Source organism: Acomys russatus, chromosome 1 (genome assembly GCF_903995435.1).
Source record: "Acomys russatus chromosome 1, mAcoRus1.1, whole genome shotgun sequence".
Classification (NCBI taxonomy): Eukaryota; Metazoa; Chordata; class Mammalia; order Rodentia; family Muridae; genus Acomys; species Acomys russatus.
In genome coordinates, this window is record NC_067137.1 from 110887764 (window position 1) to 110912466 (window position 24703).

A 24703-nucleotide genomic window follows, 5' to 3' on the forward strand; every position below is an offset into this window, starting at 1 on the left:
TGTAATGCCCACCTACATATGTTTTTTTTTTTTTTTTGTCTTTTTGAGACAGGGTCTCTCTGTGTAGCCTTGGCTGTCCTGGACTCAATTTGTAGACCAGGCTGGCCTTGAACTCACAGTGATCCACCAGCCTCTGCCTCCTGAGTGCTGGGATTAAAGATGTGCACCACTACACCGGACCTCCCCCCCCCCTTTTAAAAAAGATTTATTTATTATTATGTATACACTGTTCTGTCCACAGGCCAGAAGAGGGTATCAGATTACATTATAGATGGTTGTGAGCCACTATGTGGTTGCTGGGAGTTGAACTCAGGACCTTTGGAAGAGCAGGCAGTGCTCTTAACCACTAAGCCATCTCTCCAGCCCCCATATGCTTAATTTTTAAGGAAGCTGTTAATTGGTTTCCAAAATGACTGCGCCATCTAACAGTCCCACCACCAGTGATGGGCCAGGGTCCATCAGCCTGTCACCAACGCTTGGCACTACCTGACTCTTGACTCCTTTTGACCACTGTGCACTGATAGCTCTTTTCAATTTGCACTTCCCTGATGACCAGCTCTGCTGAGACTCTTCATGGGTTTCTTTGTGTGGCAACTTTTGAAAGAAAAACTGTTGTTGTTAGTTCAATGGTGATGATCTAATAGATGCTTATTATTAGGCTTATAATTATCACGGTGATATTATTTAACCTACTTCTACAATCAATAAAGACACAGACACCTGCTATATTTTAGAATAGCCTTATCGCCTGGGGCATGGCTGATACTAACTCCTAGGCTACCTTCCGTTACCTCCCAGCCTCCATCCCATGCCATCTTCTAATTATTTCTTCTTGGGCTCCTCCCATTCATAATCCCAAAATACTTGCTAAGGTTATTCATCTGGGGTATTTTTTCTATGTGGATCTTCAGAGTTCCCCCCTTTGGGCCCCTGTGACTCTTTCCTATCCCATGGCAACCCTCCTCCTCCCTCCTCCTCCTCTGGTACCTGTCTGCTTCTCCCAAGAGCCTTCTCTGCCAAAGCTCTTGAACTTTGGCCACACCTACCCCATTCTGCCCTGGCCAGGTTTAGGCCTTTTACTCAGCCAATCAGGAATAACTTCTTAGCCAAGGTTACACATGTCATTTTGAGGCATGTGAGTGTTTGCTCGTAAAAGACAGCAAGCAGTCTCGGGGGAAAATAATTAGCAATCAAATACAAAGCATCAGACTATGCCCAACAAAAAATTGTAGCTCCATTAAAAAATATTTACTTCATAAATACCATTAAGTAGCCGGGCGTGGTGGCGCACACCTTTAATCCCAGCACTTGGGAGGCAGAGGCAGGCAGATCGCTGTGAATTCGAGGCCAGCCTGGTCTACAAAGTGAGTCCAGGACAGCCAAGGCTACACAGAGAAACCCTGTCCGAAAATCCAAAAAAAAAAAAAAAAAAACAAAAAAAAAAACAAAAAAACAAAAACAAAAACAAAACAAAACAAAACAAAAACCATAAATACCATTAAGTATAAAGAAACAGAAAAAAAAAAAAACACTGGAAAGCCCAGCACCTTAAATAGCTGTTATTAACATGACTGTATGTCCTCAGACACTTTTCATGCATACATGTATGTGAGAAATCATATTAGACTTGTGTTCTCTGCTTAACTACATATCACGAGCATTTGCCATATTGATAAAATCTTATAGCATCATTTCAAATGTCTATACCGTATTCTACTGTGTATGTAAATTAATAGTACTCATTTCCTCTCAGTATATGAACGCTGGGTGTTTTTCACTTGGGAACTATTACAATACAATGCTGTAATGGCATCTCACATGTTTATGTGTGTATGTTTACCACATATTGGGGTTCAGATTTCCTGATTGGTGCTGCCAACATGTATTGACTTCTTCTTTTCTTCTTCTTCTTCTTCTTCTTCTTCTTCTTCTTCTTCTTCTTCTTCTTCTTCTTCTTCTTTCTTCTCTTCTTTTCTTTTCTTTCTTCTTCTTCTCTTCTTCTTTCTTCTTCTTCTTCTTCTTCTTCTTCTTCTTCTTCTTCTTCTTCTTCTTCTTCTTCTTCTTCTTCTTCTTTCTTCTTTAGTTTTTCAAGAAAGGGTTTCTCTGTGTAGCCTTGGCTATCCTGGACTCACTTTGTAGACCAAGCTGGCCTCGAACTCACACCAATCCACTTGCCTTTGCCTCCTGCGTGCTGAGATTAAAGGCATGCACCACCATGCCTGCCTGTTTTGGCTTCTCTTAATTCTGAGTGTCTTAGCAAAGGTCAAGCTAATGCTTTTCACTCATTGCTCACTTGCTAGGTCACCCGTCTTTTCTGACTTCATCATCACCTTTCTTCCTCCTCATCTTCTTCCAAGGGCTTGGGCAAGGGAGACCCTGCCTCCCTGAGTATCCCACTGCGTAAGCACCTTTCATAGTCTCTCTCCAACATGAGAAAGTAAACTGTGGCAAGAGGCTTGGCATCAAGCCCCAGGCCATGCACACAGTGGGTGCTCAAGTAATAGTACACAGTGGGTGCTCAAATAAACATCTGTTGAGGTAATGATGGGTGAGTGACATGGCTGGTGGTTACTGAACAGGTTTGAGTGTTCTTGTCAAAGCCCTTCAATGGGGTGAGGAACATGGGTTCCAAACAGATTAGGGAACTGAGCCCAAAGGGTTAAAGAACTGTATTTTAGGCTGCAGCATGAACCCAACCCCACTCACAGCAACATCTGGGCCCCAAGCCTTTCTCCATCCATTTGTGTTTAGCTGAGATGTGGGGTGGGGCTTGGAGAGCCCTAGAGCTCTTTGTGTGTGCTCTCATTCTCTCTTCTTGTTAAGAGAGAACTATAAGGGACAGGTGCCCTCCCAAGGAACTTTCCAGGCCTGTGATTCCAGGACACATCCGCTCAAGACTCAGCATCCCCTTTGTATAAATTGTCTTTGACCTCTCATTACCACTGTCCCAGGACCACTTTAGTATGTATTATTTACTAGTAGTCAATGTCTCAAGAACAGAGTCAGGATTAGGGTTCTGAGCTCCCTTTCTCACCACTAGACCTGACCTATGTGTCTTAGAGCTGAGGGGAAGAAGCACTTGGCTTCTTCTGGGTTCCCTCATCAATGGTGGCAGCAGCAGAAACTTTCTGGGGCCATCCAAGGTGGCTGGCTCCCCAGTTCTAAGGCTATCTCAGACTTGATTGTTCCATCCTGCTTGCAGTACAAAAATTTGGACTGGATCCCCTAGGACTGTGATTACAGGTGATTGTGAGCCTCCACATTGATGCTGGGAACTGAACCAGTGTCCTCTGCAGGAGTAGTAAGTGCTCTCTCTGTCCTTGTCTCTATACTGTCTCTGTCTTTCTCTCTCTCACCTCTCTCTGTTGTTTTTTTCCTTTTTTTTTTTTTTTTTTTTTTTTTTTGGTTTTTTGAGACAGGGTGTAGCCTTCTCTGTGTAGCCTTGACTGTCTTGGACTCACTTTGCAGACCAAGCTGGCCTCAAACTCACAGCGATCCACTTGCCTGTGCTTCCCAAGTGCTGGGATTAAAGGTGTGCACCACCACTGCCTGGCTCTGGTTTTTTTTTTTTTTTTTTTTTTTTTTTTTTTTTTTTTTTTTTTTTTTTTTGAGATATCTCTCTATTTGCTCCTGGCTGTCCTAGAACTCACTGTGTAGACCAGGCTGCTATGGACCTCACAGAGATTCTCATGCCTTTGCCTGCCCAGGGCTGGGATTAAAGGTGTGCACCACCACATCTAGTCCCAGTAGGCTCTTCCAACTGCTGAGCCACCTCTCAAGTGTCTCAGATCTTTTTGTATATTGTAAAGAGCTTTACGAGGAGGTGTGGGCAGTGGAGCCAGGGAAACAAAGGACACAATTCACCAGAGAAAGGAATCTGGAGATAATCCAGTTCATATTTCTCTCACTTCTTCTGCCACTTTATCAACCAATTAATCAGTTAATCTAATTAATTAGAGATAGAACTCACTATATAGCCCAAGATGGAGTCAAACTCAAGATCTTTCTTCCTCAGCATCACAGGTGCAGTAACTACACACCTGACTGTTTTCACCATTATAAAGGGAAAAATTGTAATGGTGAACAGACTTGTCAAAAAATCATCTAGCCAGTATGAGGTAGGCCTGGAACTATGGATTTTTTTTAATGATGCAAAGAAACTAATACAACTAGGTGTGATGGTGCATGCTTGTAATCCATGCACTTGCAAAGGTGAAGCAGGAGGGTCTTGAATTCAAAGACAGCCTGAGCAACATAAGGCTCTGCTTCAACAGCAGCAGCAGCAGCAGCAACAACAATCTACAGAGCCACCATAAGTAAAATAACATGGTACTCACATTAAATAGACTAACAAACAAAGAAAATAAAAAAGAGAATCCAGAAAGATACCCGAACACCCATGCATATCTGTTGGAGAATCAAACAGCCTCCTTAACACACAGTGCCGGGAAGGGTGTGTACCCATATATAAAAGATTGGAACCAGAACCCTACCTCTCACCCTGTACAAAAACCCAACCCAAAACAGATCAAAGACCTTAATAAAGTATTGGAAGGTTTGACTACTAGAGTGAACACAGGGTAAAGGGGGCCTGGTAATTCCAGCATTTGAGGTGGATGTGGGGGGATCAGGAGTCCAAAGGCCAGATTTTGCTATACAACAAGTCTGAAGCTGGCCTGAGCCACATGGGGCCCTATCTCCCAAAAGTACTGATGAGTTTCCTATAGAAAAAGCAGGGTCTTTAGACTATAAAAGCACCATGGTAAAGGGCATGATGAGGAGAGGCTTTAGCGTCTCAGAAGTGAAAATATCCAAGTGTTGGGAATTTGATAAAACTTCACAAATTGAGAAAAAACATAGTCCTAATTATTCTGTCTTGGTTATTTATTTACTTACTTATCCATTTGCTGTTTGTTTAAGCCATTAGAACAACCCACAGTATCTTAACGCCACAATCCTTGCCATGTGTTTAAAGCTAGGCATTCCACGAAGGATGAGTGTTTCAGCACCGTGGACAGCGACCAGCTGAGCACAGGGGCTGAGTTTGAGACTGGGGGGCGGGGCGCGCGCGCGCGCACGCACGCGCGCACACAGACACACACACACACAGACACACACACACACACACACACACACACACACACACACACACACACACACGCACACACGCTCCAAGGAAAACCTGCATCATGACCTTGGGGCTTGCATGTCAGAGCAAAGTCCCACTCAAATCACCCTCCTATGGAGCCCCTGAGGACCCACCGGTTGGGATTTTTTTTTTTTTGCCTTGGCTGCAGAAACTCATAATCTAATTGCAGGAGGAGATGCTTGCCGGGGAAGCAGGGTAGAGGGATAAGCCCTGCAGCCTCCAAGATTTCCCAGGTTTGGATTTTCTTGCTAGCCTTCTTACTATGCTCAGTGTCCTTAATGAACCAACCTAAGCGTCTAGAGTTTGGTATATGTGGCACTTCCCTCTGCCACCCCTACCTAGTCTGGGGCCCACTAAAGCCAAAGTACACCTGCTGAAGAGACCTGTGAACTGCTTTATTAGATGGAAGCAAACAGTAACAAACAAAGAAGGCAAATCCTTAATTGGTGGCCCCCAGGGCTGTTTGCAGAGACTGATGGGAGGAGATCTAATGAAACCACCTCACACAGTCCTTGGTTCGCACCTCACAGATAAAGCCTCATTGCCAGGCAACAGAGCTTTTCCACCCTGAGGCCTGATAAGAGGCTTGGTAGGGCTCTGTGTTTGGAAAAAATATGATTTTGTAAGCAGGGCCCAGAGTGTATTGACTCTGTCCAATGCCAGAACCTACTGTCAGATAAGCAGCTGCCACGTTCCCTGGGGGCACTGGCAGAGTTCTTCCTCTCGGGACCTGTGGCAGAGCCTGTCAGCCTGAAGACACCCTTAGCCTCAGCCATAGAGGCCCATCAGTACCTCGCATCTACTCAAGGGGTTTCTTTTAGCCACTGAGGGCAAGTGCTTGCAATGGTGCAGGCCTAAGAATGAAGGTGGAAGGGTGACAGAGCTCCAGAGACTGGCTATATCCAACACAATACCACAGCCTCTGGTGCCTCCTGCTGCTGCTACTCCCCTAATGACTTCCTCTCCCTCACACTGAGAGCCAAAGTCTGTGTGATGCCCGCGAGTTTTTCATGATCCCAGCTCAACAATGTCTTCCCCCGGCCACACCCACTACTGGGCTCCCGCTCTACCAGTCACATTGGCTTTATTTTTCCTCTCTCTCCCCCTCTCTCTCTCTCTCTCTCTCTCTCTCTCTCTCTCTCTCTCTCTCTCCTCCTGCTGGATATATGACTTCCCTAAGGCTTTTGCATGGACTGTCCCTAGAATGTTCTCCCACTTCCTTCCAGTCCTTATTCAAGTTGCCACCATCAGGAAGCCTGCCCATACCAGGTCCCTGTTACTCAAGTCTCCTTACCCTGCCCAAGGCTTTCCTTTTCTCCCAGCCACCACAGCCTTCTAACTTACTCTAATGTGCTCATTACCCATTGTCTGCCTCTTGGGCTTAGCAAAGCTTCAAGAAGGCAGAGCTCTGGCCTTCCTTCCACACCAGCATATTCCAGGCATCAGTCACAGAGCACACAGTAGGTGCTCAAGAAGTGTTTGATGACTAATGAAATGTCTCTTTGGCTCAGTTCCAAATAATCCTAGTAGAACTAGTGACAAGAGTCCATGCTCATAACAAGGCCCTTCCAGGCCATCTAGCTATGCGCCATCAGCCACAGTCTCAGGAAGGAGGCAGCCTCATCCATAAAGGAAGACCCAAGGACTTGGCTCTCTGTCTACCCTGCTGTTATAATGCTGTGTGACTGGGGCCATGGGCCTATCCATTTCTGAGACTCAATTTCCTCTTCTGGGGCACTAGACTGGTTTTTGCTCTCTTCGTCTAAAAGCAACAGACATGTACACTGCAGCTTTGGGACTCCAGCCTGAGCACAGAGCTGCCTGTCGAGTACCAGCTGTGTGGTGGCAGCGGTTTTGGTACCCTCTCTGAACCCCACCTCCGAGTCTGCACGCCAGATGAGACCCTTTGGCCATGACTGCTATACTCTTCACTCAAACAAATGTCATTTGCTTCCTTGCAGTAGAACATGGGAACGTGGCTAGTGAGTGTGCCACGGGGAGCTGGGAGAAGCTTCAGGCTGTCTCTATGTTGGGCTGACCCCACATCTTAGGGTTTTCCCCACCCCCTCATTCTGCCCTTGAGAGCTGGCAAAGATAAAGCCTTGTTAATCCCAAACCCGGTGGACTCTTCCACCAGCCCATCATCACTATTCAGGTCTCCATCCTGGTCAGAGAAAGAGAGGCAGGAATGGGGGCCATGTGGCAAAGGGAGGGGAATAGACAGAGGATTGATGAAGTGTGCACTATTGATGAAGAGATCTGCAAAGTGTGCTATTAATATGAAATTCTGTTGATGAAGTACATTACTGATAGTGTATATGCCATTGGTAAAGTGCACTGTTGATAAGGTGCCATCCCTTAAATACTTGAGGGTGATGGTGATGTTACTGGAAGTCCTCCTCAAATCATCCCACCAAAGGGAGAAAGCTTGGCTGTGGTGTGGACACTGAAGCTGGTGGTGGCCCTTGGCTACCAGTACATCTCTCAGTCATAATTATGTTAAAATATATTTGTATTTTTATAAGAAATAACAGCCAGTACAACTTAATTATGTCCCAAAAAGGGTGTCTGGGACCGGCATGATAATGGCCATGGTTCAGGTAGCGTTTGTTTGTTTGTTTTGAGACAGGGTCTGGCACTGAACTCAAAGAGATCTGCCTGCTTCTGCCTCTCGAGTTCTGAAATTAAAGGTGTATGCCACCATGCCTTGTTGCAGCCAGTATTATTGAAATTATATTTTGGAGAAAGCATGTTAGGAGCTTGCCCATGATCTCAGTGGCTTCATGCCCTAGGATTTGGAACACTTATTCCCTCAATGCTCAGCTGGAGTCCTTTTCTAAAAACTAATATTAAACGATTGGAGATGACTCAATGCAGAATAAATGCCTTAAAATGGCTGGCACTTGTCCCTGGGTGGAGCCACTATGAGGGATAGCCTGCACTTCTCAAGCTCTAGATGAGATGAGTGCTACTCTTCCCCAGTGCTCTGGAAGTCCTGTGTGAGCCACCCACTTGCTGTCCCTTAGGTCAGACACTTTCCTCCTTCACGGCATTTGACTGGCTGGCCCCTCTCCTGAAAAAAGAGCTCTCCCTCTAGACAGGTGCTGGCTCACTCCATTACCTCTTCAAATGCCACCTCCTGGTCAGGCTTCCTCAGATCCATCCTCTCTAGTATATTCCTACCCCTCACTAGAACTCCGTTCTCTTCTCTGCTTTTTGCCTGGAGCATGGCCACTACTCAACACACTGTGCATCTTGCTTCTTGTCTCTCTGCAAAGGGTTGGTCTTGCTGTTTTGTTTAACTGCTGTCTCCTTGGCATCTAGTGCAGCTGAGTGGTATTCTGAGGTGTTCTAAGCCCATGCCGACGTCTAACACATGGTTGTTGAATGAATACATGCAAGGAAGTTTCTCATTTAGAGGCATGAGTGGGCAGGGGTGTGGGCAGGAAGCAGGAAAGAGCAGCAGCATCTGGGAACAGGAAGGAACAGCTCTGAGGGATGCCAGGCAGTGCCAAACTGTCACTATGGCACTGGGTGCAAGCTACATAGGGCTTCCCATGTGGTCCTCAGGGGGGGGAGAGTAGAGCTGAGGGTGAGGTGGGGCAGAAGGAAAACAACCGGGGAGCAGGCTTGCACCCCAAGCACCCAGGTTTTGAGAAAATTTAAGAAGAGATAAGGTTGGGCTGTTAGAGGCAGAGCTGTCTCTGGGGTGCTAGGCTAGAACTGACCACTTCTGTTTTAGCTTGATGTTAATGAAGACTGCCTCCAACTGCTGCCTCATTTGTCCCTTGAGAACTGTGGGCTCAGGACCCATGCTTGTGTGGGCTGAACCTTCAGTGTGTAGCAACTGGCTGTCAGTGAGGTGCTCTCAGCACTGAGAGAGCAGTGACCATCGATCTCCATCAAACAGCGATTAAACGCACACGGTGACAGAATGTGAGGCACAAAACCGGCTTGTGAAAGAGAGGCCCCGCTTAGGCAAGGGCCAGAAGGCTTCTGTGCGACCCGCTGTGGATATTCCAGGGAGCTCTGAAAGATAAGGGTGCCTTCGGCCAGTGAAATCAAGAGAAAAGTGTAAGTAGAGGAAAACTTCGCAGCCTGGAGAGGTACTGGAACCTCGGTGACTAGGGGAGGAATGCGAGGCTCAGAGACAGGAGTGACTCGCCCACGAGACACAGCAGATTGACAAGTGGAGGCTCAGCTCTGTCACCTTCGGAGGCTGGGGTACTTTTCACAGCCACCAGCTAGGAGCAGGATGCAGGCAGGCAGCTCGAGGTGAGGCAGCAGGTAGGGCGGGTCCCCGAAGGTGGGGAAAAAGGGCGCAGGGGGCGGTCCTATGACGTAATTTCCTGGGTGTGTGCGTGTTCGCGTGTGTGTGCGCGTGTATGTGTTCGCGCACGCGTGCGCGCGCGTGTGTATAAAAGTGGGGTATAGCACTGCTGCTGCTGCCGCCACCACCACCACTACCGCCGCCACCGCTACCGCAGTACTCTCGCTGGTGCAGAGCTCCGGTGGCCAGACCACAGATCCACTCCCGCCATCCTCCTGCAGCAGTTCGTCCACCTTTTCCACACCGCCGGGCTCGCTATGCGCTCCGCCGCGGTCCTGGCGCTTCTGCTGTGCGCCGGCCAAGGTGAGCGGTTCCCGGCTCCGCAGCAGGGTCCCCTCTTCTGCACTAGGTCCCGTTTGGGGCCCAGGGCTCCAGCACCACGGACAGCATCCAGGCCTCCTGCTAGCTTATAGGCGCTAGACCCGACCCATTAAAGTAGCTTTCTGCCTCCCACCACACCTAAGAGGGACTGTAGAGCCTGACCCAACCCTTCGGGGCAGCCCACTCCCACCCCCGTCCATCATCCACCAGTGCCCGGGCTTCTCACCGACCAAGGTCACTGGAGGAGATAGGGGACTCTCCAACCCCTCTCCTGTCCTTCCACCCTCCAGTCTGTCCTTGATCTCTGGCCTCACCCCAGCTCTTTCCCGCCACCTCTGGGCTTTCTCCTCTTGCCTGCCTCTGTTCCTACTCCAGTCCCATTACATGGCTGGCCTGTTTTCCTTGAACTTGATTTCAGCTCTGCACACACCCTCCTCCCGTGGGGAAGGGTTGAGGCTCTACAGTGCAGCCTCTGAGGGCTCCCCCAACCCCCGCGGGGCAGCATGGAGGGGAAGCAGAATCAGTGCTACTGCCAGTTTATTTGGGTTTTGGGTGGGGATCGTTTTGAGGGGAAGCACTGGGTGAGTGGATCCCTTGAACCTCCAGTAGGGAAGGATTAGGCTTCCCTGGGTGCAGAGAAATAGCTCCAGTCAGCAATCTCAGACTGACTCTCTCTCTCTCTCTCTCTCTCTCTCTCTCTCTCTCTCTCTTTCTAGTCTTAGCCCTCCCTGTGAACAGCCCCATGACAAAAGGGGACACCAAGGTAAGAAGGAATGTTTTGGGGACCCCTGGGAGAGGGAGGATGCCCTATGGACGCCTCATGGCCAGTGCTTAGGCAGCTGCAGGAAGGAGTCTGGCATAGAGCCAAACGCTAGCACTGCAGCGGCTGAACTGGGGACAGCTCGCACAAGAAGACATCAAAGATCTCTTGCTTCCCCTGCTGTCCAGCCATGGTGACTTTCCAGGGGAATTCTGTCTCACCTGCTGGGTGAGGGACCCAGGAATACTGTTTTGAGGCAGGGCCATAGCTTTTCCTGTCACAGGTGTCCACAGACCTTCCTGCCTGGCTGTGGCCTTACCTTGCCATTCGCCTCTTCCCCGACCCTCTCTGCCTGGGGTTTCCTCTGGCAGTAAGACAGATGCTATGCCAGATGCGTGGACTTTGTTGACATCAGAGCCGGGGTGTTCCTCACCTGATCAGCAGAGAGTTCTGGTCTCTACCTTCTTCTGCGAGGGGCCACAGTTTGGTGTCAAAGAGAACTCACCATTTATTTGTTGAATTGTATTTTCCTGTGTGTATGTTGTTATCTGTGCATAGGCCAGTGTTTACCTTTTTACCACTAAGTCTAGCGATGCAACCTTGGACATTTCAACTTCTCTAGGGATAACTCCAACTATCTCATAGGGATAAAGTGTCCCTTTGTCCCTATGAAGAAAGCATAGGATTCATGGGTGAAGCTCTGGGGGACTTAGTAGGCCCTGGATACTGATTTTTCTAGAGCCTTCACCTTCCCCAACCTTTTTTTTTTTTTTTCAAGACAGAGTTTCTCTGTGTAGCCCAGGCTGTCCTGGAACTCATTATGTAGACCAGCTTGGCCTCCAAGTCAGAGATCCACCTGCCTCTGCCTCCCTAGTGTTGGGTTTAAAGACGTTATGTGCACAACACCCAGCCCCGCCCCCACCAGCATTCTTAAGGCCTCTGCCCAGCTCCTGTCTCCTAGTGTCTGTTCTCAAGGCTACTGGTTGCCAGGTATTTGCTTTGCAAAGTCTGGTGTTGGGGAGACAGGGTGCATGATTCTAGGAGCTGTTTGCTATATCCACTCCAAACACTGTACTATGGCATCAGGGCTCAGGGATACCAGCAGCTGGAGAAGACCTGTCTGTTCCCTCTGATGTTGTTATGACCACACACCCTGACAGCCTTTGTCAGCTTGCTATCCTGGAACCATGGATTGGATGTCTCAGAGTCCCATAGACACAGCCTCCCACGCCCTCACTCCCTGCCAGTGTTGCCTGACGCATGTCTGGCACCTTCTGCTCTTCCACCCAGCTGCACCCCCACCGCTGAATAGAGTGTTTTCACTGGGTAGGTGTTCTTACCCCCTACCCCCACCCCACTTTACAGATGAGGAAAGTAAGGCTCAGAGAGACTAAGATCACACAGCAACCACCTAAGACCATACCACACAACAGCGAGAGCACCATCTTCAAAACTCATCCACCTGCTGGGTGTTCCGCCACCTGCTGCACCTCACTGGGCTGGATAACACATTCAGAGATGTGTCTTGTTGGTCCAGAGTTGAGCATCCAGGTGCAACTAGTCATCGTCCCACGTCCGGCCAGGGGATGATGCTTCCCACAGAACCCTGTGGAGCCACACAGTGTGGCCTCAGAATGGGAGGTGGTCCTGTTTCTGCCTAGTTCAAGCCCAGGTAGGCTTGCGTTCTTCACTGGGCAGCCTGGGGGAGCTGGTCTTTTGCAATCTGCTGGACCCCAGCCCTTTGCAAAAGGTCTTCTTAGGTCTCAGAGGCAGCACCGTCCCTGGAGTAGCTGCCCTAAAAGTGAGATGGTGTCTCACTCAGGCACCTACTCTCAACCCTCTCTTAGCAGTGGTCCCTTTGAGGTGCATGCTAGTATGTCTATGTGATTGGGCTGCCCCACAGTAAACAGTGTGTGTGTGTGTGTGTGTGTGTGTGTGTGTGTGTGTGTGTGTTTTCTGTTTTCATGGCTCTATGGTTAAGGAAGCAGATATGGACCCAGAGCCTCTTTGCAGACAACACTGATGCTCTTCTGCCCTCCTGAGGAAACTGTCCTAGCACCTCGGGGGGCTGAGCTCCATGTTCATACTAGCCACAGCATGCCTTGCCATCTCCAGGTGATGAAGTGTGTCGTGGAAGTCATCTCTGACTCGCTGTCCAAACCCAGCCCCATGCCTGTCAGTCCTGAGTGCCTGGAGACCCTCCAAGGAGGTAGGATCCAGAGGCCGGAGGATGGACTGGGAGGCCAGGATGTGGGTGGGTGGCTCATCACAGGATTAACCATCTCATCCAGCAGTCAGCACCCCAGTGCCCTCTGCTCTGCGCTGGAATCTGGGGAGCACATGTGAAGAGGTGATACATCCTGAGACCCTGAAACTTGCAGACTCTCAGAGGAGACATATGGCAGCTAACTAGAAGCCTGGGCAGAATGAAGGGGGGATGGAACAGCCAATTGCAGACCGGGCATCCTGTGGACCAGGGTTCTGTGTGCTGTATTTCCAGTGTTTAGAGTCCCGCTGACACCATTAGCCATTTTATGTATCCAGGATGAAGAAGAAGGTGTTGAGTGGGCCTGAGAGGGACCAGCTCTTTCCAAGCTAACAAGCCAGTTTGTCTAGCACATGATAGGGCTAGTGATGGGCACGTAGAAAGTGAGGAAGGAGGCACAGGACAGGCAGCATGAACGTGGGAAGCCTTTACCACACTCACTGGAGCCTGAGGTCTGCAGGCTATTCCCTGGGGGGTTGGGCACAGAGTCAGCCAGTGACCTTTCTGCTGCGGGAGGAAGGTGATTGACAACTTGGAAATGAAGACTTTCCAATGTGTTCTACCAAGCTAGATGCAGGCTTGCTGCTGCCTCCCGGTGCTGAGTTTCCAGAATGAGTGCTTGAGCTCAGCTGAAAATGTCCACACCAGTCTCCCCCAAGGGCTGTCCTCTGCCAGCCACCCGTAACTGCGCGTGCTTTCTCTCTCTCCCTCTGCAGACGAGAGGATCCTCTCCATCCTGCGACACCAGAATCTGCTGAAGGAACTCCAAGACCTGGCTCTCCAAGGTATTTCAGCACAGTTCTGGGAAAAAGCCAGCAACAGAGTGTGAGAGAACCTGGGTGGAGGTCGGGCAGACTCTTTCAGGTGCTCAGTTGCAGAGCAGAAAGCCTGGCTCCATTGTCTACACTTCTAAAGAGATCAAAGCTCAGAGAGGCACAGTGGTTTCGCCAAGGTCACACAGTGAGTAGACCTTGTCAAGAGCGGATACAGTTGCACTGACACGCCTTGTCCTCTGGGAGGGCAGGCAGTCATCCAGGGAGGCCAGGAGGTGTCTTCTCTGCAGACCCAGAAGTAAGCCCACATGGAGAGAAGGCTCTCCCTTCCATGTGACTTTTTGCTGTTCTGGGACAGCCTGGGCTACACAGAGAAACCTTGTTTAAAAAAAAAAAAAAAAAACAAAAACCACCACCACCAACAACAAAAAACAAAAAGTAAAGAAGGGAAAAACCCACAGACAGACACTTTTCAGGAGTGTGAGGCTGAGGGTTCACAGCACTGAGGGGGTGCTAGCTGGCCAGGATGGAGTTAGACTCAGCACACCACCACTTACTCCCAGCTCCTTCCTGGTTTGAGGGAGGGTGAGCACAGGTGGAACTCCTGTGCTACAGACCTATGTCTGCCCTCACTGCTCCTGAGCAAAGTAGCCATGCTTGTGGGGTAGGTGCCTTACACATGAATCTCTCATCTTTACCCAACCTAGGCCATCCTGAGGGTGTGTGTGAAAATGGAGAGAGGTCTGGGGAGAAAGCAAGCAAAAAATGAACCCTAGCAACCCTGCTTGCCCCTTTTCTCTCACTTACTTGGCAATAAACACCAATCTCCCATGTTTTATATTTTTATTTTTATTTATTTATTTATTTTTGTTTGTTTGTTTTTTCGAGACAGGGGTTCTCTGTGTAGTATTGAGTGTCCTGGACTCACTTTGTAGGCCAGTCTGGCCTCGAACTCACAGATCTGCCTGTCTCTGCCTCCCAAGTGCTGGGGTTAAAGGCGTGCACCACCACGCCCGGCTATTATTTTTATTTTTTGAGACAGGGTCCCTCGTGCAACCCAGGCCGGCTTGAAACTTACTGTTTAACCAAGGGTGTCCTTGGACTTCAGATCTCCTAACCCACCCCAGCTCCAGAGTGCTGGCAGGTGTGGGCTACCACACTGTTTTTATGTGGTGCTGTGAGTGGACCCCAGGGCTTCCTGCATGCCAGGTGAGCACTCCACCACCTGAACCCCAGCCCCACAATCCATGGCATATCCATGGTCTAGTCGGTAGAGAGGGGATGTGGGTGGTGCTGGAGTTGTTTATAATCAGTTTTATCCTTGGTTTGTGTTTGTTTTGAAACGTGTTCCCATCGTGAAGCCCTGGACTCACTTTGTAGACCAGGCTGGCCTAGAACTCACAGCGATCCACCAGCCTCTGCCTCCCGAGTGCTGGGATTATACGCATGCGCCACCACGCCTGGCCCAGAGTCTGTTTATAAGTGAGCACCTGAACCTTGTGGAGCCCGTGTTGCTCAAGGTCACAGGGCCGGGGGAGGCCTGGAGCCCACTGTAGCTGGCCTGGGCATTCTTCCTAGCTACAGTGAACCCACAGCTGCAGAGCTGTGTCCTGATGCAGACACAGGATCCTCAGGGTGGCAGCGGCGGGGGAGGCAGCAGCCGCCACAGTCCAGGGCTGCTGTAGGGTTCTGGGTTGTGAGGATTCCTCACGGCTCTTGCTGCCTTGGGGAGCCATCTGTTCCGTTTGGGTCTTTATTGCTCTCTAAGGCACAAGAAGAACTTACATCTCCCACTGGGGACACTGGTTCAGAGGGATGGCATGGTCCAATAGGCTCCAACTGAGAGCCTGTACCCTCGAGGGAGGCCTTTACTGTCATAGACAGATATGTCAGGGCTCAGCCACGTGGGACCTTCCTTTGTCCCCTCCCCCTAGGTGCCAAGGAGCGGGCCCAGCAGCAGCAGCCGAAGCAGCAGCTACACAGCAGCTTCGAGGACGAGCTCTCAGAAGTGTTTGAAAACCAGAGACCGGAGGCCAAGCATGGAGGTCAGTGTGGCCCAGCCAGGAGGGGAGGGGGCTGCAAGGAGAACAGTGGTCCCCAGGGGGCGCTGCTTCTTCAGAGCAGGAAGGCAGCTACCATTCCCTTCCCTTCCCTTTACACCGGGAAACTGAGGCCAAGGAGATTAAATCCCTTGGGAATTTGAATCTGGCTCTGTCTTATGCAAAGCCCTTGGCTTGTCCCCGTACCAGCCCCTTGCTCTGGAGACAGCAGTGGCTCTGGGCAAATGTCACAGCCCCTGCCACACAGTTCCTGTCTCCCATTTCTGTCCTTCTTAGTTGAAGGTACTGAAGGGTTCAGAGGAGTGAGTTCCAAACACAAAACAACTTGGGTCCTGAAGCTAAAGAGGTCAGCAACGCCACCCAGCTTCCTACCCTGGAAGTACAGCAAAAGAAAAAAAAATGCAAGCTGGGATTTTTATGTCTAAGTGGACAGAAAGACCAGTTCCCAGCTGTCCATCCATGGCCATCCTCTGAGTCAAATAGGGACACATATAGGTGTACCAGGGACCTCCAGGGTGGCTGAACTGTCACCCTGGTGGCGTCTTGTCATGCTGCGCAGACTCCTATGTACCTCTAGATCACTGTGGTGCCATGAGAAGGTAAGAGTGTAATGTAGTGTGTGTGTGTGTGTGTGTGTGTGTGTGTGTGTGTACACAACTGGGGGCTTTAATGCAAAGAGACCCTGCATTTGGCATTTGGAGGCATGAACAAGGTGACCATCCAGAGTCTGAGTAATGACAGGTCCTGTCTTTCTGTCATCATTCTGAGTTCCTGTGGGCTGGGTACTCGGAAGCTCTAGTGACAAGTAGTCAGCAGCATGTGCCTGGTAGTGCTTTATTCAGCAGCTGTCAATTCAGAAGCAGGAGGGATTTTTTACTCTTAAAAGGCTGTCTTTGGCTTGGGCAGTGGTGGCACGTGCTTTTAATCCCAGCACTCGGGAGGCAGAGGCAGGTGGATCTCTGTGAGATCGAGGCCAGCCTGGTCTACAAAGTGAGTCCAGAACAGCCAAGGCTATACAGAGAAACCCTGTCTCGAAAAAACAAACAAACAAACAAACAAACAAAGGCTGTCTTCGGGCTGGAGAGGTGGCTCAGAGGTTAAGAGCACTGGCTGTTCTCCCAGAGGTCCTGAGTTCAATTCCCAGCAACCACATGGTGGCTCACAACCATCTATAATGTGATCTGATGATACCCTCTTCTGGCATGCAGGTGTACATGCAGGTAGAACACTCATCATAAAATAAATAAATAAATAAATAAATACATAAGTAAATACATAAATAAACTCAGCAAGAGCCAGAAGTGGTGACTCACACCTTTAAAAAAAAAAAAAGCCCATCTTCAAGAAAACATCTCTTAGTGCAGCCTTGTGAGTACTAACCACACAACCACGTCAAGACAGAAGCTGTACATGGACACGCAGGGGTTTCCTCACACACAGAAGGGTGAAGTGATTTACCCCAGACCACACGGCAGCCCAGCTGTCATCCTGGTCTACAGTTCAGGGCTTTATCCTCTCGGGTCATTTCAGTTATGTTAATCTTTACTGGGGCTCCATTTTTGTTTCCAAAATCGCACTGGCTTTGAGAAGCAGAATTAAAGAAGCCTGATTCGATTGTTCTCAGCCCAAATTCCTGTAAGAAAGGACGACCCCAATCCTTCTCCTGGGGTGGGCTTTCTGGAAGCCAAGACATCTGATGGCAGATGAGAACTTGGCTTCAGGACTTCCCGAGGGCAGCTGTGTTCTCAGTTGACTCTGTTCTTTTGTGTTCGTAGACATGGCAGCGGAAGCCCCCTCCAGGGACACCGTGGAGAAGAGAGAGGATTCTGAGGAGGTGCAGCCCGAAGGCTCTGAGGGAATCACTGAGGGACCCGGGCCTCAGGCTTTTCCAGAGCAGGAGTCTTCTGTGATGGGGAACAGTCAGTCCCTTGAGAAGGACACAATCACCAATACCCAGCCACCAGCCACCTTCCCCAGCCAGGAGCACGTGGACCCACAGGCCACGGGGGACGGTGAGAAAGGTCTCAATGCCCAGCAGCCAACCAGAAAAGCCAAGCAGGAGGAGAAAGAGGAAAAGGAGGTGAGAGAGGAGGCTGGGCCTGAAGGCGTCACCACTGCAGCCCCCAGGCCCCATTTCCAAACCAGCTACAAGGAGATCCAGAAAGATGATGGTATGTATGGTGATAGGGACCTCAACTGATGTGTCTGGGAGAGGGGTGGTAAGGGACCTGATGCCACCCCGTCACAACCCTGAGAGTTGGGTAGCATCTCCACTGTCCAGGGGAGCAACAGGCTCAGTGCAGTTCTATAATTTGGCTAAGGCTACACAGCTAAATGGTAGTAAAAGCTGTGGTTCCAAGTCCAGTTTGTCTGACTCCTAAACCAAACACCAATCTCTCTTCTACACCTGGGAGGCAAGAGGGGGCTCTGGGGGAGGTGCTCGCAGAGTAGTGAGAAGACAGGGTGAGCTTCAGTGAGGAGCTCTGCCAACTTCGAGCTAAGGGAGGTGGGTCTCGCAAAGCACTGCATGAAGACTACTCTGTTCTCTGGGTGGGGGAGGGGCTGGCTGGACTGGGAATGGTGAGCTTGACCTTAGAGGTGGCTGCACAGAGGACCTTGGGGAGTGGCAGGAGCGCGGGGGCAGGGGGGGGGGGGGGGGCAGAAATGGCCGTCCTTCCTCACTTCCTCTTTCTGCCACCACCTGCTCCAGGTCAGTCGGAGTCTCAGGCTGTCGATGGAGGTGGAAAGGCTGGGACCTCATCTAAAGGGAAGGGGGAGCTGGAGCACTCTCAGCAGGGGGAAGATGGAGATGCTTCGATGGCGGGGGACCCCCAAGGTCTCTTCCCAGGCGGGAAGAGCCAGGAGCTGGAACATAAGCAGGAGGAGGAGGAGGAGGAGGAGCATCTGTCCAGAGACTGGGAGGACAAGCGATGGAGCAGGATGGACCAGCTGGCCAAGGAGCTGACAGCGGAGAAGCGGCTGGAGGCAGAAGATGACCCTGACCGCTCCATGAAGCTCTCTTTCCGGGCCCGGGCCTATGGCTTCAGAGACCCCGGGCCTCAGCTACGCCGGGGCTGGAGGCCATCTTCCAGAGAAGACAGTGTGGAGGCCCGAGGTGACTTTGAGGAAAAGAAGGAGGAGGAAGGCAGCGCCAACCGCAGAGCAGAGGTTGGTATAGCCAAGGGCAGCCCCGCCCAGCAGCCACTCTCCCAATGTGGTAATGTGGTTTCCTTAGCTGGAATCTGGAAAGGTGCTCAGTTGGGCTTGGGATGGGGGGGGGGGGCAGGGCAGGGGGGCAACTGGCTTACGGCAGGGGCTCAACAGAGCTACCGGGCTGGGTGAACAGGGCATGGCTGATGGACATGAAGTGAGAACATTGCCTCTGCTGGCGTGTGAGCAAGACATGGGAGCAATGGGGTCAGGCACGTGCTTTGGATGGAAAGCTTGGCAGGACTGGCCTGGGGTCTCTCAGGATACCTGTGACCCTGGAGACTGAGGAAGGATACTAAGGGACCATTGGTGACCTAGGAAGCCAGTCCGGTTGGTGGCCATGTCCTCCAGGTCCCCAGGCAACCCAAGTATACCTCTTCCTGGGTTCAAGCTTACACATAGCCCACAGTGGCATAGCAAGGGCAGGGCTAGCTGGACCTTGGCAAGCAGATAGGGGAGCACAGAGGTGCCAGCCGGCTTGGGTTCCACCTGCTCCTGGCTGTGTGACTCTGGGCAGGTCACTGCCCCTCTCTGCGTCTCACTAGTTTCCCCGTTTGTGAAGTGGGAGCGTGGAGTCTCTCTAATTCACCTCACTATCACCATCAGAACACGACCTTCACAACCCCAGTATGCACAGGGCCACTTGGGCAGCTGTGAGGGTGGTACAGGGACACAGGGATGTGACCTCACAGGAGGTACAAAATAGGCTTCTCAGCAGGCAGGAGGCCTCCTGAGCTAGAGGAGGCCTTGGTGGAACCTGGCTAAGCCAGTGCTCCGGAGGGAGTTGGGGCTCTATGGGGACCTTGATCTATCCACCACCCTGACCTCAAGGCTCGTTTCTATTCACCCGGAAGAGGTAACACCTTCTTTAGGCCCTGCCCCTATCTTCTGACCTGGAGTAAGGTCCTGCTGACCTCTGAGAGCAATAAGCTCCTCTTAGGGTGGGCACTGGCAGGGAGCATTTGTTCATGAAAGTGGAGGAAGGTGAGATAAACTGCAGCGAGCTCCCTGCCCCCAGAACAAGATGGACAGCCTCAAGAACCCCGTTACCCACCCATAAAAGCTTCTTTCTTACAGACAAAGGGAACCTGCAGTGAAGAAGTGGGGACCCTGGGTGTTACGGACAGGGAGAAGTACAGGAGAGTCTTGTTAGAAACTTCAGCAACACAGCAGCTCATATCCCCGGGGCTGCTCTAGAACCCCAAAGTCCAAGTCAGCTCCTGTCAACGTCCTATGGACAGTGTCTTGGCAGGACAGTAAGCTTGAGACTTTGGGGTTCAGAGGAGGTTCTCCTGCTTCCCTGTCTGCCCTGACCAATGTGTGGGATCCTCTAGGGCCAGGACCAGAGGTCAGAGCCCAGCCCTGGGCAGGTCCGTGGTGATGCTGCTCTGACCATTGGCCCAGCAGGTACAGACAGAGGTTGCAGGAGACAGCTCAAGCCAGACTGGCTGCACCCTGGGGGCCAGCACTGATATTCAAGCCAAGGAAGGGTCCTAAAAGGAACCAGATACTCTGAAGGATCAGACTCCTCCTGGTCCAGAGTCCCATGGCATGAAATGGGGACTGGACAATAGGCGTGAGGGTCCCCAGAGCATCCCAGCATTGCTGGGTGACATCATTTTGAGTCTCCTGGGGCTCAGAGGCAAAGCCAGTTGTCAGAGGCTAGCAGCTAACAAACAGCAGGGCCAGTCTTTTTTTTTTTTTTTTTTTTTTTAGCAGGGCCAGTCTTGTTGACTGTCTCCCAGACGCGTCTAAAATGGGCCAGTCCCAAGTGACTCTGTCTGTTTCCTCCTAGGACCAGGAGCTAGAGAGCCTGTCAGCCATTGAGGCAGAGCTGGAGAAAGTGGCTCACCAGCTGCAGGCATTGCGACGGGGGTGAGGCACTGGCTGGTGGGGGCCAGCCATGGCTTCAAGGCACCGTGACCCACGGCCTGAACGCTGTTCCTTGTAGGGTTGCTTCCAGCCGCCGGAGCCCAGGTTGCCCCCTTGTCCCTCGCACCCTCTTGTTCTCAGCCCCCCACCCTGGACACTTCTGCAGGACAGCCCTGACTGTCAACACAGATTCCTTCTTGGAACACAGGCAGCTTTCTAGAAGTTTCTCTCCCACCTTCTTATCCATGGGGCACATCTGCAATAACTTCTGACCTTTGGGCAAAAGCCAAGAACTCCTGACCATAAGATAAAATTTATTGAAGGAAGAATAAACCTGCTTTGGGCTCTTTCCCTTGCTTTGATTTTTTTTTCCCCCCTTTCCACCTGAGTTGGGTAGGACTGGGGCCAAGGGACAGGGTAGTTTCCACCCTGGGCTGGGTGTGTGTTTTGGGGGACTCCTTTCTGGGCTGTTTCCTGGGCAACTGCCTTTGCATCATTGAACCTCAGTTTCGTCTGTGCCCAGAATGGGCACGCAGACCCCAGCACTTCTTGCTTGTTTTGTCTCCCAGCCATGCCCAAGCCAGGCAGTTTCTGCTGAGACGTTCCCCTAGTTACCTTGGTGCTGGGTGGAGATTGGCAGGCCTCATCATGCCTTCCACAGGCCCTAGGCACCAGGTCAATACTGGACTCCTCCATGCAAGTTCACGGTGCTCATGACCACAGGTTTATGACATATGTGCATGGGACCATAGGGTGTCTGAAGCATGGAGTTTACTAGAAAATAACAGGTCTTAGATCAAATTTTGAGAAGAGGGAAATTAAAATCACAGGTAGAGCTCACATATCATGTTTTGTTTTGTTTTTCGAGGTTTTTTTTTTTTTTTTAATTTATTATGTATACAATGCTGTCTGCATATACACTTGCATGCCGGGAAAAGGGCCTCATATCACACTATAGATGGTTGTGAGCCATCATGTGGTTGCTGGGAATTGAACTCAGGACCTCTAGAAGAGCAGTCAGGGCTTTTAACCTCTGAGCCAACTTTCCAGCCCCCCACCCCAAGGGGTTTCTTATATAGCCTTGGCTGTCTTGGAACTAGCTCTGTAGACCAGGCTGGCCTAGAACTCAGAGATCCGCCTGTCTCTGCCTCCCAAGTGCTGGGATTAAGTCATGTGCCACCTCGGTCCACCACAACACCAAACTTTCTTTTTAAGAAGGTTTTTGTTGTTGCTTTGTGTGTGTGTGTGTGTGTTTTTCTTTTAAGGTTTAATCATTTTATTTTGTGTGTGTTTTGCCTGCATGCATGTTTGTGCACCAGGTGCTGCCTGGTGCCTCTAGATCCTCTGGAACTCGAGCTACAGATGGTTGTGAACCACCATGTGGGTGGTGGGACCCGAGCCCAGGTCCTCTGCTAGAGCAAGACGTGCTCTTAACCACTGAGTCATCCTCTCTAGCCCCTGACACACTTAAGCACAGGGATATTATAGATTATGCATCCCGTGCTGGGCCACAGGTGCTGGCTCCCAGAGCCAATCATTCAGTCCCTCAGCAAACATTTCTATGTGGCCGAGCGTGCCTGCACACAATACTCAGGATGAGTCCTGTCTTTGCAAACCCGTTGCCTCACAGGGGTAAGTTGGATCCTTCTGTAGCCGAAGCGGCCTCTGGTGTGTTAGGCCTGTACGTGGCTCTGCTGGGTTCAGCTTCAGGTAGGAACTTTACCTTGCCACGTTCTCCACCTGTGCACCTCAACTAAAAGTCATCTGCCAAGGGATTTCCAGGTGGTGATGAGTCTAGCCTTGGCCTTACCCTTAGCGGTCTGCCTGCGTGAGGCTCTCCTGCTGAGAAAAGCAAGAGCGTGCGCACTGTGACCGAGGGACAGCGGTTTCGCTGCTACCCTAGGCAGAGCCAACTCCAGAGTTCCAGCTGATATGAGAGCTGGGTCCCAACAGTCCAAGCCCTGCCTTCCATGTGCCTCAGACCACCTATTCGGTACCTTTCTGGCCTTCCCAGAGCCTTAGTTTACCAATATGAAATACCTAACCTCTTGACTGAATCATGGTAAGACTTGACAGTGCCAGACAGCACAGACCAAAAACTGCAGCAGTGGAAGACATTATAGGATAGTGGTAGGGGTGGGGAGGTCTTAGCCTGGATTTTGCAAGTGAGGCCTGACTTCCTGCTGCTTCTGTGCCTGCACCTGAGGAAAAACACCCTGTTCGAGGTCACTGCTGATGCATGGTTTTCTTCAGGCTACACCAACCCCCACCAGAGACCAAAACCATCCACCACCAAGACTACGTGGCAACACAACGCAGGGACACCTTGTCACCAAAGGACCCCAACCCAAAGACAGGCCACCTGCACTGTCATATCCCAGGAAGCAAAAATGCAGCCCAATGGGGAGCCAATGGATAGAGCACAGCTTTGCAGACAGTACAGGGCCAAGTGCATTTGGCGTACAGATGTGCACAAGATACACAGGGAGGCTAACAGCCGCCACCACAAAGCTCAGGCATGGACACTATCAGCTCCTCAGGCAGGAGAGCTCTGTATAAACCCCGGGTGAGCTGGCTATTGCAGGGAGCCTCAGGGAAATATCCCCTCATATGTCCTCAGGGTCCCCTACAAGATGCCAAGCCCATCAGACCTGGGAATCCGAGAAAAATCATTTCTGAGAAGGACTCTGAGGACTAGGAGGAACCTTCCAGACACAAACAGAAGGAAGAGGACGCAGGCAGGAGGCAGGAGGGCCATGCTGCTACGGAGGTCACCCCTTCTCTGCACCAGAAGGGGTCGTCCCCAGAGTATGCCGGCATAGGCTTGGCACAGCGAAAGGGGTGAGGCATAGGCCTTACCCTGAGGGGAGGCTCTGAGCCATCATCTGAATTATACCTGGCTGGCCATGGTGGCAGCAGGAATCACAATGGGCCCATCCAAAATGTGGGCTCAGGGACCCCAGGAGTTGCCACGGAAGGCCAGGGCACCTGTTCACCCATGCGGCAGGTGGGCTCTTTCAGGCCAGCTTGAGAGTTCTGGAAAGAGGGGGCAGTGGGTGACAGCATGTTGGGGGTCTCACTGGCTAAGTGACTGATTTATAGGAAATATGAAAGGGCAGGCAACCCTTGTAGGGGCATCAGCAAGGGCACCAGCAAGGCTCTATGGTCAAGAACCAGTGTGAATGACCTAGAGATGAGGCTAGTCATCAGGTCACAAAAGTGACCGTGTCCTTTTGTCTTTGAATGCCTGCCCAGCAGATGCTACCTCCCCTAGCTGCTAAAATCCTGGTTTTCTTAGTCGGGCGTGGTGGCACACACATTTAATCCCAGGGGGAGGCAGAAACATTGCTTTGAATTTGAGGCCAGCCTGGTCTACAAAGCAATCCAGAGCAGCCAAGGCTACACAGAAAAACCCTGTCTTGAAAAAAACAAAACAACACCCCTCCCCACCAAAGGAAAAACAAAAACAAAACCCAAAAACAAAACAACCAAAACCCAAAAACCTGGTTTCTTGCTGTGGCCTTTAAAAAAAAAAAAAAATTCTGTGTGTGGAGGCACCTGTAAATGCTAAAAAAATAAAATAAATTAAATTGGGGTATCTGCTTCTGTTACTTGGCCCAGCTGGAAGGCAGCAAGCCCCAGTGATGTCCGTCTCTCTCCCCTACGCTCTGAGTTGGAGTTAGCTAGTGCTGGGTGCCTGGCTTGTTACATAGGCGCTGGGATTTGAACTCCAGCCCTCATGATTGCACAGCAAGCACTCCTAACCCCCTCTCCAGAACCCCCACCGACCTATGGAAGTCTTGACTGGCTGTGGAACCTGAGTGATGGCCACTGGGGAGGGGGTTTTTCCATTGATGAGGCTCATAGGGATGGTCCCCTAAATAATCCCCAAGGATTTGATGGATCCAGTTCTGCAGACTAGCCTACCCATGGTATGTGGAAACAAACTCTTCTGTGACACC

The 24703-nt window shown here is 50.8% G+C and overlaps 1 protein-coding gene across 1 annotated transcript; it reads left to right on the plus strand.

The window, feature by feature from the left end:
* Positions 1–9547: 9547 nt before the first annotated feature.
* On the plus strand, positions 9548–21090 carry Chga (chromogranin A). Its single transcript, XM_051150716.1, has 8 exons — positions 9548–9782; positions 10517–10563; positions 12676–12769; positions 13543–13611; positions 15534–15644; positions 17435–17830; positions 18370–18827; positions 20665–21090. Exons 1-8 carry the CDS (start codon positions 9737–9739, stop codon positions 20746–20748), a joined length of 1305 nt encoding a protein of 434 aa, XP_051006673.1. The 5' UTR covers positions 9548–9736; the 3' UTR covers positions 20749–21090.
* The last annotated feature ends 3613 nt before the right edge of the window (positions 21091–24703 follow it).

What these genes read in the sequence shown, in the direction of transcription:
- Chga (XM_051150716.1), top strand. Translation starts at nt 9,737, where the DNA reads ATGCGCTCCGCCGCGGTCCTGGCGCTTCTGCTGTGCGCCGGCCAAG. An exon ending in TCTGCTGTGCGCCGGCCAAG is followed by an intron (nt 9,783 to 10,516) that starts GTGAGCGGTTCC and finishes CTCTCTTTCTAG; the next exon opens with TCTTAGCCCTCCCTGTGAAC. An exon ending in ACCGGAGGCCAAGCATGGAG is followed by an intron (nt 15,645 to 17,434) that starts GTCAGTGTGGCC and finishes TTGTGTTCGTAG; the next exon opens with ACATGGCAGCGGAAGCCCCC.